Below are 15331 nucleotides of genomic sequence, written 5' to 3'. Positions count from 1 at the left end.
ATAAAAGTGCCAATTAAAATGTTGCCCCAAGATTTCAATATTCTTAAATGAAGAACCTTGTTGTGACAAGGTTTGCTGTCAGGTATAATTTGGTCATTTTTTGTTCCAATCAATTGATTTTGCAATTTTACCCGTAACGATTTATATGACTGATTCCTTACTACGTTTTATACGTGTATTTCATTTTTTTCATCTAATCGTTCTATTCTTTAATTTTACAATATGAGTGATTCCTACGTTTTATACCGTTTACGTATGATTATTTAATAATAAAATATTGACAGTTGAAGCGACAGTTGCACAGTGCTTTTCTCGTAGTTTTACAGGAAGTATTTCCTTTCACTTCCTGGTAGTTGGTATGTTAGTTAGTTAGTTGGCTAAATGTAACACAATACAAATATGTTACGTTTTTTGTGATAGATAGATAAGTGATAAAAATCGTTAATCATAGACTAAAGCAAATACTGTCATTACTACTAATGTATTGTAATAGAATTTAAAAGTCGAATATAATACATCATTAATGATAGAAGACGGCGTGAATGTTTGCATCGATACAATAAGAGGGTAAATAAAATTACATTGGCAAAGTTGATAACATTCTTCGAACCAAGCTTGCACTGTGATTCGCGCTACTCGATTGTATTTACAAATTTTATACTTTAAATATATATCACACGTGTTTTCGTCGTATAATAATCGGTTGATCGTATGCGGGCTTTCGATAAGAATCTGCACTGCAGTTTACTCTAGCTGGTAAATGTCAATCTTATACGATGATCGTGTATTTTTTGCTTTTTATTTATTGAAGATAATGTAGCGACCGTTTCACGGTTTCTGAATGTAGAGGCGTGTAGTTTCTGTACGAGTGGGATGGTAAGGCCTAACAGCTGTTGGTATCAGCCAAGTAAAATCATTTAATAATCGTATAGGGAAAGAAAAAAAATGGACATGATCGCGAATCTTATCTATTTATACCGAAAAATTGTAATTATAGTTTTATCAAACACTCTTCTTCGAATTTACGAGAATGTTTACTCGTATTGAACAGTCATACTTCGAGGATACTTGTATAAATTGTGTGTGAGATTTGCTGCAACGTGTGTTTGTATTTTTAAACTATACGAACAGTTTTGGAGTTACTTTCATGACTATCAATATCATAGATAATGTTCTATAAGAACATCGCGCATCCCTTTTTAAAAGTTGCATCTGCATACGTTCAAAATGTTCAACGAGCTGAAAAATTTGTCATTTTCATGCTAAAGGGTACATTAACGACAGATGGTGAATGCTATTCCGTTGCATGCACATACTGTAGTAGCTAATGAGACGTAGTTTTAGTTGGGAGTCGATGATTCGTAGGAATAGAAATGAATATTACATTATACATCAATGTAGTATACTCTGAAACAACTTCCAGGCTTGGTGTGATGTGACTTTATTTAATTGGGCTATGTTACGCGAATTTGTATGCCCTAAGGGAAATTGGAGATAAATGAAGAACGAAAAAGAACCGAATAGCTTAAAAGTCAGTATTTCCAAAGCAACCGGCGCTTTTCGACATTTGCATCATAGGATAACAAAAAAAGCTCATTGTCATATTACGAAAATTGTCGGTCAAACAAAGACTCTGCATACATACAGCGCCTGCGCGTATCTTTGATGTTTCGGTCGAAGAATCGGAGTAAAACTTGACAGAGTTATAATATTGGGTACGGTTCTGCACTGTTCTAAATCGATTAAAATGAAAAAAAAAGAAAGGAAAACCACGTGACGTTGCGGTCGTTTTGTAAATTATGTATGTAATTGGACGTAGTTATATGTAAAATATACATATATTTTTTACCGCTGCCACGTCCGTATCCGCGGTGAATCGCTTTGCCTTCTTTCCTCGGTCGCTCGATTCCACTCCGTTATTAAAACGGCGGCAGGTTGCGCGACGTACACCTGCCACGGCGATTGTTGCAGCTATATTCGAACTTGTACAAGACGGCAGGTGTTTGCGGTGTTCTTTTTTCCATTCTTCGATTCGATTTAAACTCGTGGCACCTATGGGTGATTCCTGTCCAGTCGGTGTTCACGTGGTCAATTGGCGGGGCCCGGGGGCCACGGGCTTCTGTAACACACAGGCACTGCGTGCGAAAAGTTTGGCAGCCGAGGGTGGCCTCGTGGAGAAACTCGAGCCCAAGTTGATTGTATCGAACCGATGACCTTATTGTTTCCCGCGTCTCGCCCCCGGGGTCGATCCTTCAGTCGCCGCGAGCCCCTAAAAAGGAGGATCGAGAGCGGACGAGTCCCTTCGTTAATAGATAAAAACTCGAGTGAAGTATATACTCGCGAGCGGAGGGATGAATTGAAAGGACTCTTTTCTTTTTTCTGCATTCTCCCCTTTCATCCGCAGCCTAATTTTACTCGACGACGATACGCCGACCCTCGCGCGTATCGTCAGTCCTTACCTTTCCTCGGCTAGAAATTTATAGGGCCACGTCACAGGTGCACTATCGATGAAATATTGATAAGGCCGAGTGAATCGATGCAGGTCGCAGGGCTGCGGTACCACCTTGTGCGTACACGTACGCCCTTCTGACTCGCGGTACCCCCACCTACGGCGTCATGTGCCGGGTGCACACTTCGTCCACCCCACATACATCCGTACACACATCTGCACATGCATAAATAGTATGTGGGTTCGTACCTGGCGATATCCAGCGCTACCACCGCGCCCTTCCATCTCCCTTCCCCTCCCCTCCCCTCGCCTAGCTTCGCGCGAGCGCAAGACAACCGTCAACGGTGTCGACTGAAAAAACCAAACGCCGCTGCTACAGTCGTGAGAAATTGACGTGACGCCGGAAATGTTTCCGATATCCATGTATATTCTAGCCATACGTACACATAGACACTCACCGCGTACAGGAAGAAATTCAATATCCTTTAGTCTCACGTGTAAAAAATGGTTATATTCATCGATAACATTGAATCAATATAAACTGAAAAATATACAATGTCGACGATATTTATTTTTCACACGATCTTCATTGACGCGATTGTAATATCGTTACTTTAAACGTACATGTATAAGTCGAACAAGTTTAGATACCAATGAACGTGAAAACTGGTCAGTCGTTTCCTTCGATCGTTCGATTGACTTGATACACCTGAAAAATTTTCAAAATTCAAGTACCGCTGTTATACCACGTATATGTATGTTATAGACAAGGTGGACGGAGCTAAGTAGAAAGATTTGAGAAAATTTCTACGGAGGCTAGCTTTCCAAATCGCATTCATCGTATCGTTTTTTCCTTCTTAACCCGAAACCTCGGATTTTGATCCTGCTATTTTAACCACAGCTCCGATGCCCCGGAGCCACCTAGGTAGGTACGGTACCTACCTGTGTATGTAGACCGATTTTGCGGGTAGTCGTGCGTCCTCGTCGGGCGTTCGTATCCCTGCGATCCACGGCGCTACGGGAAACTCGCTCCTCGCTCTGCTCCGCTCCGCTCCACCTGACCCCACCCCGGACACCCGAAGCCCCCGCCTCGCCCCGCCTTGGCGCTTGCCTCCCTCACCGCGAGGCACAGCGAGGCACGGCAACGGGAACCAGGAGCACCCCGCGTCAGTCTATCGGCAACCTGCGAACCTGACGTATCGCGGTACTGCGTGATACGATTATATTATTCTTATTATTACTTGTCAGTGTTGTTTTACGGTTTTCAGTTTTGACACGCGGGTTTTATATACACGGGTCGCGGTTTTTCTACACTTTTTCGGCGTATACAGATCGCCTTATAAATACATGATACACGTATACTTTTGTTGAAAAAGAAGAGAAGAAAAAAAAATTTAAATAAACTACAAAAAAATAAATAATAATAATAAAAATATATAAAAATAACAACAAACAGTACGACAAAAAAACGAACAACTACACGTACACACCGCGGGCGTTCCGTTATTATATACACACACACACATATTATAAATTCGATCGCGGATATTATATATTATATTATACACATATACGCAAGCAAGTTGCTGCACGTAACCCGGGAGGCTTTTCCGGTCACAATCGTACACGCAGGTTTCAACGTACACACGTCGACGCATTACAGGTGCACGCATAAAGTATACGTACACATACAGTACCGCAGGTGCGTGTATAACGTACACCGTATATACGTACGTATGTATTATACACAAGTTCAAGTGCCGAGGCACGAGCTCTAAACACTATACATCCTATATCTTTCCTTATATAGTTTCTTCGTATCGATTATTTTAAAATAGACGTGTACAACACACAACCATCGCCACCACCATCACCTGCTTCGCGACGCCCTGCTGTAACCTGACAGGTGCACCCGCGCCAGGCTACCTCTACGTGTAGTAAAAAAGAAAATCAGAGAAAATCGAGAAAATAGAAGAAAACAAGAAACTAAAGAGATAAACGAAAGAATTGAGGCAACGAGAAACCCAACGCTGCGGGAGGGGGATACGTTGCACAGTTATCCTTGTGCAATGGTTCGGTTATAATCGTAGAAAAATCATCGTCAACGTCAACGTCAACGTCGTCGTCGTCGTTCGTTCCTTCGAATTTCGTAGACACTCTGGTCTCGCGTCCAGCGCGTTGTTCAAACGGGACACACCGCGGAGTGCGTAGAATAAGAAAGAGAAGGAGGAGGAGCAAGAGGACGAAGGGAATACCTATAATAATCGAGCGGACGGCATAACGCGTATACAAAAGCAACCCCGCGACGAGGAGGCGATCCTGCAACCGAAGGTGTAGGACGACGTCGACGTCGAGGAGGACGAGGGGGAGGCGGCGGGGCACAAGGTACGCGGTGACGAGGACGAGGACGAGGACGAGGACGAGGACGAGGACGAGGAGGGGAGCTGGACTTGGAGCGAAACAGCTTGGAGGCGCGCGTCGTCTTCGCCGGATCAACCATAACGCCGCCCGCCTTAAAACGTCCGAGGCGGGAACCGGTGGAGTCATCGCCGCCCCCCGCTCGTCCTGTCGCCTCCGCCGCGGACCTCGTTCACTGCATCATGGAAGCGCCGTTGTCCCAGAGCATGGACTCCGTCAACACCGCCACCGGCGAGGACGAGGTTCGTATGTAATATCTACGTCGTCCAACGTCTTTTGTTTCTTTCCGGCCTCTCCCCCCCCCCCCCCGCATTATCCTTTCGAGAAATGGCGGGCCGAACCCCTCGCGCCACGCGTCGGCTACGCGGCTCGGAACTCCCAGACACACCGGGCGCCCTGGAGTGCAGACGTCGTTGGGCACCTGCACGAGCGTCGCGCGACCACGCTTGTTATTGATTTTTCAACAACACCGTCCGAGAACTCCCTGCTGGCGTGTCGTCACGTCATGTGGAGGATTACGGTCGACTCAACTCATGCGCCTCTATGCGTGCATGGCTACGAAATTACATGAGACGGAGTTGGTTGGTAGCGTTACTTTAACGATGCATGTTTGGGAAAATCGTTACTTTGCAGACGCGGGATTTGTATGAAATTTAGATGGTCAATCGTATTTTATCAAGAAGTAGAAGGAATACTTCTATCTTGGAAGTTGTTCGAAAAATTTTACAAACATGTTTTTACTTACGTTAAGGTTCTTGATTATAATTAAAGTTTTTCTTTTTATCGGATACTTGTTCAGGCTGTAACTGCGATGTGAAATACGAGTAACGACGCGTGCAGCTTTCACCTGACACGCGAAAATTATGGACTTACTTCGTTCTCTATGTATATGGTATACGAGATCATTCCTCATTTAATGATCTCTTGTATATACATCGATTAGGAATCAATAGATATAGCAACTTCAATAATTGAAGCGCAGAATTTGCTTAAACATGAGGCTGAAGTTGGCGACGTTAATTTAGCAAGATATTGGGGTGAAAATTATTGTTGCGCAATTTTAGAATGAATTCAAAGGAGTTATTTGGCTTTTAAAAATATCAGTATGCCTCGTTCGCTATGATTTACTAAATTTCAGACAATACTAAAGGTGCGAAGTAACAATTTTTCCTAAAAATAAATCGTAACAGTAACGTTACTAACTTCATTCTTATGCTTAAACGCTATGCAAAATAAACGCGAGGAACGTTTTTGCTGGTATATGTGAGTTTCTACACTGCAGATCAGAGTTTCATTAAAAACGTATAATATAACGCGCAAGTCTCGCACTGATCCAAATATCATGTGTGTGTGAGTGTGTTTGTGTGTATGTCTTTCAGGTATAATATACGAAATTCGAAAAAACAATTGTTGCCAGCTACTGAGGAAATTTGCATTCTTATGGAGGCTTTTTATTATGTGGATACACGAACAGCCGCAACCTAACCATAATTTGACTCGGTTATACCAAAAACAGATCACACGCACATGCGTAAACAATAGTTTCGCGTTTGCCAAACGAAACGATTATGCTAATCTAATTGGACGTACGCGAACAGGCACGGAGTTTGTCGGCGGCAATTGTACCTATGTATTATCGGTAAAATGCAGATACAGAAGAGATACGGAACAAAGATTTTACCTCACAATATCTATCGGTGAATTTTTTTTAGTGCAATTATTTCTTTCAGTTTTCACTCGAGGAGTCGGAATATCAAGTTAGCACAAGAAATAAGAGTACGACGTTCCCACAGAAATCTATAGAGTCGATATAAGTACGAGAAAAGAATTTTTCGAGCATATATTTTAATGTCCGATTGGACGGTTGAATTTTGAAAAAAGCGAGTCAGCGTGTATTATACAAGCTGCGGATAAGGCTTGTACAAAGTAAATATGCGTGCACGTACACGGTGTTTGTACAAGTGCACTTTTTGCTTTCGTTGTACATTTGTAATTTCAAGTGCCCGCATGTCTGTGTCATACCATACCTTATACCTACATACATGTAGGTACATACACGTATAATATATGCAGCATGGCAATGCGCCGAAGGGAGATAACACGATTCTCCTCCTCTTCCTCATTAGCAAGGAAATTTTCAACTCATTTAACTGTAAAAAACGCGCGATAGCTTTGCGTCCTGATCAAGTAACACCTGCACGTAGACAGGAAGGCAGGCATAAGGTACGGTAGGTAGGCATAAGGTATATATAACGTGTTGCAGCCGCCTGCAGGCAAAAGCTTCGCCGACTGTTACGACGTGTCTCGCTCCTGGATTTCCTCCCCAGCTTGCAAGCTTCCACCGCGTGTTACAACTTTGAGCAGAGCTTAATCGCGATCATTTCTCAACGATTCAATTAGAAACGCGACGATTCGACCGCTGGGAATAAGATGATATAGTCAGACGCCATGAAATGTCAATTATCAACTGTATTATAATAATGAAACTATGCATATCCTTGCGCATATCGTCGTTACATTATGAACAGCTGATGTACTATACTGTATACGTTATACGTAAACTGGTTGTATCGGGCCGATGAGGAAAAAAATTTTACGCTAAACGTGAGAAAAGAACATGAACAAATACTCGAATACAATCGTAGGATGATGAAAAACGGCTTTGAATGCACCGGTAATTAGCTCCTGTACAGAGAACGGGTTCTACGATATATTGTTTGTTTGTATTCAATGCACGCCTATGCTTCCTCTTCTCCGGTCCTCGAACGAATGTATTCTATCTACACAAACACACATATACACGCACGCATACATTATATATATATATATATATGTTTATGTATATGTATAATTTCGAGCAGCTGTCTCTTTCGTTCTATTTACCCTGCCACCCCAAATCATCGTTGCAACGTACGTGTTTTACCCCCAAAAATTTATAACGAGTTCCGGACGAAAAGCAAAGAAATTTCCATTCGTTTCGTCAAGCGTATATGTTCTATCTTTTTGTTTACTTATTCATTTTGCAGAAATTTTGGAATCTCGACGAGGTATATTCGATTACTATACCTCACCCTTGAGGCACACATTATTATGCTGACAATGAGTCAACTTTTATAATAAGATAGTATTCTACGGAAAAAACGGGTTATTGATTATGAATCTGAAATCAGATTTTGAAAATTTAAGGTGGTGGATCCAATATGGTGGACGAAAATTTTAAATTTGATCGAATTCGGTCAAAAAACTCTATGCAGAGAATTTCGAGGTCACTGATGGGATTCGCTATACTGAATTTTTCAAATTTGTTTTCAGATTCGTAATCGGCGACCCCAAAAAGCCCTAGACAGAGTTTTTACTCCGGATTTGATGGAATTCCAAATTTTCTTTTTCGGACATGATTATTCCTTCAATATTCACGATTTTTTTTATATCAATTTGTTTCTAACAATAATACTTTACATTGTATCGCGATAATTACTCATGAGTATTGAAAACCTATTAGTATACTATCAGAAATAGCAAAAAACCGCAAAGTTATATGTTGAAAAGTTCACTAAGTCTACAAGAAAAGGATATAAAAGAGGCGGTTAAAATACTTACCACTGTAACTCAAAGGGATAAGCACGCGGTATCGCTTTTCCTGAACATGATCATTGCAATTACCTGGCGCCATGTTGCAATATATCGCAATGAATTTTCAAGTTGTGTGCCGTTACTATATAATCCTATTTCACGGATCACTCGTACTGCAACCTGACCACTGAGTGGCTCGTATATATATATATATATATATATATATTTTTTTTTCTCTTATCCTGTATCTATGATCACCGATATCGAATATCGTGAAGATAAGTCGTATCTCATTTTTTTTTTTTTAGAATATTGGTTATAAGTATTGAGTTTCTTAATTTGCTTTTCTTCTTGTTTTGTGAACAATTATGTAAACATTATTTCAGAATAATATGTTGGTACCTACATATATGTATTATAATACTGCAGTTTTTTAATATAATTGTTCTTTAGGATTTTTGCTGGTTGTTGCTGCTTTATTTTTTTTTTTTCTAATTCCTCATTTCTCACAAGTATTACGTTATGGATTTCGTAAAAATCGATTGATTCTAAAGAATAACACTTTTAACAGCATTATTACAATGATAAAAAGTATAAAGAAATTTTTTATTTTTCATTCTTATCATTAATCAATTATACTTCGTGTGAATGTATTACAAAATCATGATATTATACTCTTATAGCAGCGGATTGGAATGGAATGCTGTTTCATATAATAATATAACATGAAAAGCATTCGATTGGCGAGCTGTTGTACATAATATATAAAGTATAATTGCACATGTTACATATGAAATTTCGCATTACATCACGTGACGAGTGGAGTGCCTGGTGCTGAAAACCGCCTCTCTACACATAATAATTTCCGCTAATAAATATAATAAATAAATCCGTAGGACAGGTCGCAAGTAGAATGCACGTATTACCTATAACATGTCTTGTATAAACTTTCACGGAATGATAATTCGTTCACGTGTGTAACCTGCGGTGCAGAATGCAGTCAAGTAAAGGTACAATTAATTCATTCGCAGCAGGTACGAGCTGCAGCTTGTATTTTATTGATACTGTGGAAAAGTTCTCGCCAGTTTCTCGTTCGAAAACTAGAGAAAGGAAACGCCGTTTCGGTACCTGAGAAACGGGGGTTGGCATCCCGGGCTTCATCGTCTGGTTTACAAATGAGAGACCCCGCGAGCCTAAAACACAGGTCTTTCTTCAGGCCGTCCGGTGTCTGCGTTCCCTGACGACGACGACGACGACGACGCGACGCTGGGGATGAAGGACAAAGAACAATTTTATATACCGGGGGTGGAGGGTGAGGGGGGTCAATTTTAACCTTACGAATTTAATACAGTGCAATGTCTGTGGATAATCTGTGGAAAAAATGGCAGAATTTAAAAAATGGTGCTTTTTTTTGCTATCCCTTTTTTACAGAAAAATTGTTGAAAAAAAAATTAGGCATAAAATCTGATTACCTGAGGGTAATGACTCCATGATTTCACTTTGAATGCCCCATATATATATATATATATATATATATATGTCCCTTCGCTTCAACTAAAGAGAGAGAAAGACAGAGGTGAATTTGTTTTTTAATTGGATATCGATGCAGGTACATGTATAATTTATTATATTTGTATATATTTTTTGCATTCCTCGCGAAAAGGAGTCGAGAAGTTTTATCGATGAGGAAACTGTGATCCGCTCTTTTACCTCTACTTTCCTCGCGTTAGATCGTTACCGGGGTGCGCAGCGGATTATTGGCTCTTCCGGTGTGACTCGGAGGTTTTAAAAGTGCCCGTGGAATGCGGACGAATGACCCGAGACGCCCGTAACCTTCCTTTGATTCTATTCTCTGTTTTTGTTTTCGCAACAACATTCGTCCAGGCTTGACGTTCGATCTCTTATCCCTGTAAGTGTTGCTGTGAAAACGAATTTTGCAATAATTTAACGAGTAGAATAAACGAACAAAGAACCAAAGTAAAGGCTAAAGTAGGTACTGTTGAGAAAAGAAGGAAAAATTATCGTGAGATAGGGAAGGGATAGGGATCTTAAGCAAACGAATTTTTATATCTATGTCGATAAAATTGTCGCTATAGCCTCGTACGCGTCCATTTGTTTCACCTTTGATTAAAATAAACAAATTTAATGGTGTTATAAATTAGTTTAAACTCATTCTATTCTTGGGTACATGCATGTGTCGTACGTGTACAATTGTACATACGTTGTACCTGTGTTATTTTACCATAGTTATGTAAGTTTGACGAACAATAGAATAAAACTCTAGCGGCATTATGGCGGAACGGATGTTGTATAACGGTTAGGCAGCCAAGAGGAACGGTGGAAGCAGCAAACCGTAAAGTCAGCGATTGTTTTACTTCTGTGCAGGTTCTGCTTCTGCCTTTTCCTCCTTTTCTGTGTTGTGTGTGTACCTTCCGTTCCTCTCTGCCTGCCAGCCTGCTGCTGTCAGACTCTCCAGCCTTTTACCCATGGATACCTCGATTCATGAAATATATCGTCAGTGGCTATGACAGGTCGATTCTACTTCCTCCTCCCTCCTCCCTTCCCTTTCCTTCAATTCTCACGGATACTGTTATATCAGCGATATGTTACAACTGTCATTCGCTAAGGGGGGAACGATCTTGACAAATTGGGAAAATACTATTTATAAGCAATTTTTAGTTGACGGGAAGTTTCTTTGATCTATGAAGAGTCGGGAGTGGGATGACAAAAAATAGATATTATATCGTTGAAAAGTTATGAGAGATCAGATCTGGCAGCTTTTTATGATCGTCAATTACACTGTAGGAATTATAATCGATTTACGTATGTGTGTCGTAGGATTACAATATTTCACATGTATAATTTTATACTTAACTATCGTGAATTTGTATTCACGAAATTTTCGTTTAATCGTTTCGACACTCTTAATGACAATTATGGGTAACCAAAGTAATCAAAAACCATAAAAATTGTTAAATTAAAATGGAAAAAATCAATATTTTCTTTACAAACATTTTAACGAATGAATTGCATTTCGGAAAGCAGTCGATATATGTATATATGCTATTCAAGTGGTCAAATAATTATCATCTATCTAGCTTTTAACCTCTTCCCTCTCTGTATAAACTTAGTTGATACCACATAAAGTTGTCTTTCGCATCGTTTCCCTAATTAGTGATTTTCCACGTGCGAACATTTGCGCTGCTGCGAATTCGGAGTCGCGAAACATATATTATTATGGTCGTGTGGAAAACGAGAAATCGCTATAATTCTCGTTAATATTCACACGCTAGACACGTTGACCAAGTTTATAATTGATCGTGTGATAATTGGGCTCGTTGTGTAACATTTTGCCTCTTCCTCTGTGCAAATCGTTGAAAATAATTCACGCGTGTAGTGTTTCACCCTTTTTAATGCACGCGTACAACGTACCGTCTGCGTTTGATTCTTCCCTTCCTTACAATCAGTATCTCAGATTTTCGGTTTTTAATTTCGGTCCGTTTTTCTCTCTTGCGTGACGAATAATTTATTATGTCGAAGCGTAAAAAATGTGGTTTGGTTTACTTTTAATAGGTTATACGAAAGGTATGTAACTCTGGACCGGTTGCCAGTGATCTTCTATCCGTTCTTGTATCATATTGTGTGAAGTAGAAGTACGAACGGTCGAATGAGAGCGCAGCAATGAACTTGAACAAAAAATGGCTCGCCTTTCTTTCATACCAGTTGGCTGCCCGCAGCAGCCTCAAGATACCGAGAAACTGTTACTGAAACGTGTCAGGCACAGTTTTCAGAATCGTCCAGGTTTTACCTAGGCATCTAAAAACCTGCTACAGGATGCTTGAACCCAGTTCTTAATTCGTGATTCGGAGTTTTGGAGTTTCTAGGCCTCGGCAAGATCGTCGCGTTTGTTTGAAAAGTTTGAAAATCTGCGGAAAATATTCTCTCTTTTTTTATTCTGCGGTTGTTTTTTTTTTTTTCACGCATAATTCATGCCCTCTACTTTTGTCGATTAGAACGTTATTTTTATTTATTAACCCTTGGAGTCATAGTGGTAAGTATACTTGCCACATATTTTATATCCAGTTTTTGTGTATATTTAGAAAACTTTTCAATATATTTCGTTGCGGTTTTTTTTTTTTTTTTGCTATTTCTGATAGTACGCTAATAGGTTTTCAATACTCGAGAGTAATTATTGCGATATAATGTAAGGTATTGTTGTTAAATACAAATTGTTTGAAGAAAAACGTGAAAATTGAAGGAATAATTCATGTCCGAAAAAGTTATCCCTCTACACAAATATATGTTTTACATAAATTATAAGTTTTTCGGGTTTCTGATTACGAATCTGAAATCGGATTTTAAAAATTCAAGATTGCGGATCCAATATGACGGACGAAAATTTTAAATTTGATCGAATCCGGAGTAAAAACTTTGTGCATGGCTTTTTGGCGTTACTGATTACGAATCTGAAGTCAGATTTTGAAAATTCAGTATGGCGAATTCAATCAGCCATCCCGAAAAATCAATTTTTTGACCCTATTCTATCAATTTTTAAATTTTCGTTCACCGAATTGGCTCGGTTATCTTGAATTTTCAAATTCTGGTTTCAGATTCCTAATCAGCGATCTGAAAACCCGTAGAATATTATCTTGTTATAACATTTGAGTAAAGGAATGTGTGACTAAAGGGTAAAAAATCTATTTTTTAAACCGTCTGACAAATGATATCTGGCCGTTTTAATAAAAATTGAAAAACGCTGTCAGCAAGTATTGTAGGGATATGATTATAATGACTATCGAAAGCACATATCTGAAAATCAGTAATTTGTATTACTAAACCGAGATTCTTTTACGGCTTGCGAATCATGTGCGATTTTTGTTTTCCCGTTATTTCGTTTCCTGGGAGTCGGAGGCGAAGAAAACGAAAAATAAACAGGCATGAGAAAATCAGAGGGAAATCTGCTTTGCAAAAAATGTAATATCGGTGTAACCAATTTTTCTTCTCACCCCTTGAAGTACGCCCCTTATAATGGGTATGCGGAACGTGTATCCCATGCTCACGATATTATCTTAGACAGCGAAAGTTCAAGGACGTAGGTATCCGAAGAACGACCTGCGAAATTTTTCTTTTATTTTTTTCTTTCTTTTTTCTGCGAAAATTATGAAAAAAAGGGAAAAAAAACATATGGATTCCCGTAAAAAGTTTTACGCATTCACGGTATTCCTGGTATATTGAAATCCTATTATATCATTTACCAAGAAAATATTATACTTTCCATCTAATTACTTTACTCACGCAGTACGTGGCTGAGTTTTTTTTTTTTTTTTTTTTTTCTTCCCTTATCCTTTTAATTCTTGTTCCCCTTTGTGCTTGTTTTCTTTCACTTTTTCCGTTAAAATAATTATTACTGTAGTCTCTATTCGTGTTAGGTATATTATTATTATTGTTATTATTATTATTATTATTATTATTATTGTTATACACTCCGCAGTTTGCAGTTAGCCAATCGTGTATATGTAACGTTATAATACCTAACATAGTTTTAAAATGTATATCAAGCTTTTAATAACCCTGAGTGACACGTATATTATACATATGTAACTTGTATTCCTTATATCGTCGCGTATAAGCGATCATCGTCACGAGAGTTGTTACACTTGGCTTATACCTATATACCTATATCTGTATATATACAATATATATATATATATATATATACACGTCCTCCCTATGCATATAAATCTACGTACATACGTAGACACGTACATCATGTGTATTAGTATATATGCGTGTTTCACCCACGCGCGAACTTGTCGGAGAAAAGTAGGTATTATGAAGCTGCCATGCCGCTGCAGGACGGCAGAGTTTCGTCATAGAAGGTCGCTTAATTTCTCTAATTGTTCGAGCGTTGGGACAAATTAAATTATACATACGACATCTTGACCGATTAATTTATTATTATACGTAGTGGAATTTCTAAGCAATTTATTCCGTCGCGTCGCGTCGCTTCGTTTAACACAAAAGATACGGCTGTGATATGGTTATTTCTATATACAGAAAATTTTCCGGTATTCGATCGAATTTTGCTATGCTGCACCGTATGTAATATGCATAATTTAACGCTACTAATTGTTAGATTATTTTACGTATTACAAGTTGACAGAAAGTAACGGGGGAAATCGATTGTACGCGAAAAAATGGTGGCAAAAAATTATAATCGAAAATCAATCTTATATACGACGCGATTTGACTCATTTTTAGCGCTACAATTTATACATACCTACGTAGAATTTATCGTGTATGTATAGAGGTAGAAATAAAAAATTAACACAGAATCGAATCAAAAAGTTTTACCAATTCGATGATGCGCCACTCTAGTTTCGGGTTTGAAAATTCAAAAATTTCAAATTAGGTGATAAAAAAAAATAGGAAAAAAATTCAGGTCCCGTATTTTACCGTGTAGAATGTTAGAAAAAAAAAATATGAAATGATTTTCACATCGTCAGGGTTTAACACTGCTCGAGTTGGCGTGGAATAGCCCATATGCGTGTATGTGTATGTATGTATGTATAGAAAAAGCACAGTGTTTCCGACGGACAGACTTTCTGTCGCCGCCGCAACTCTATTATACATGCTGTAGGTACAATGTAGATACATACATGTAATGTTATACGTACAGGTATCGCTGCCCCGTGTAAGCCTGTACATTGCATGCATGCATGTGTATTTTATTATACCTATTCCTCGCCTCGGCTAGGCGAGTGCCTATCAATAATAAAAGCGTGCGAGGTCAAAGCAATTTTAATGTCCGCCATGTGTTTCGTCCTCGCATACATTTGCGTGTTTCTTTCGTATAATCTAGTCGCCTCCGTGAATTTCATATTGTTTCAT

The 15331-nt window shown here is 39.1% G+C and overlaps 1 protein-coding gene across 4 annotated transcripts in view; it reads left to right on the top strand.

Moving 5' to 3' along the window:
• Positions 1-3908: 3908 nt before the first annotated feature.
• The window catches only part of LOC124413598 (protein couch potato), a 34319-nt gene continuing 22896 nt past the window's right edge, over positions 3909-15331 (top strand). For 2 of the 4 annotated variants that reach the window (XM_046894309.1, XM_046894310.1), the window contains exon 1: positions 3909-5109. In XM_046894309.1, coding sequence (XP_046750265.1) covers positions 5050-5109 — 60 coding nt within the window. In that variant the 5' untranslated portion in view covers positions 3909-5049. The remainder of the gene's footprint in view (positions 5110-15331) is intronic. The other 2 variants (XM_046894308.1, XM_046894311.1) reach the window with 2 other exon arrangements.

Source organism: Diprion similis, chromosome 12, assembly GCF_021155765.1.
Source record: "Diprion similis isolate iyDipSimi1 chromosome 12, iyDipSimi1.1, whole genome shotgun sequence".
In the NCBI taxonomy this organism is placed as follows: domain Eukaryota; kingdom Metazoa; phylum Arthropoda; class Insecta; order Hymenoptera; family Diprionidae; genus Diprion; species Diprion similis.
The sequence above is the reverse complement of the archived record's forward strand: the minus strand, read 5'-3'. Positions and strand labels throughout refer to the sequence as shown.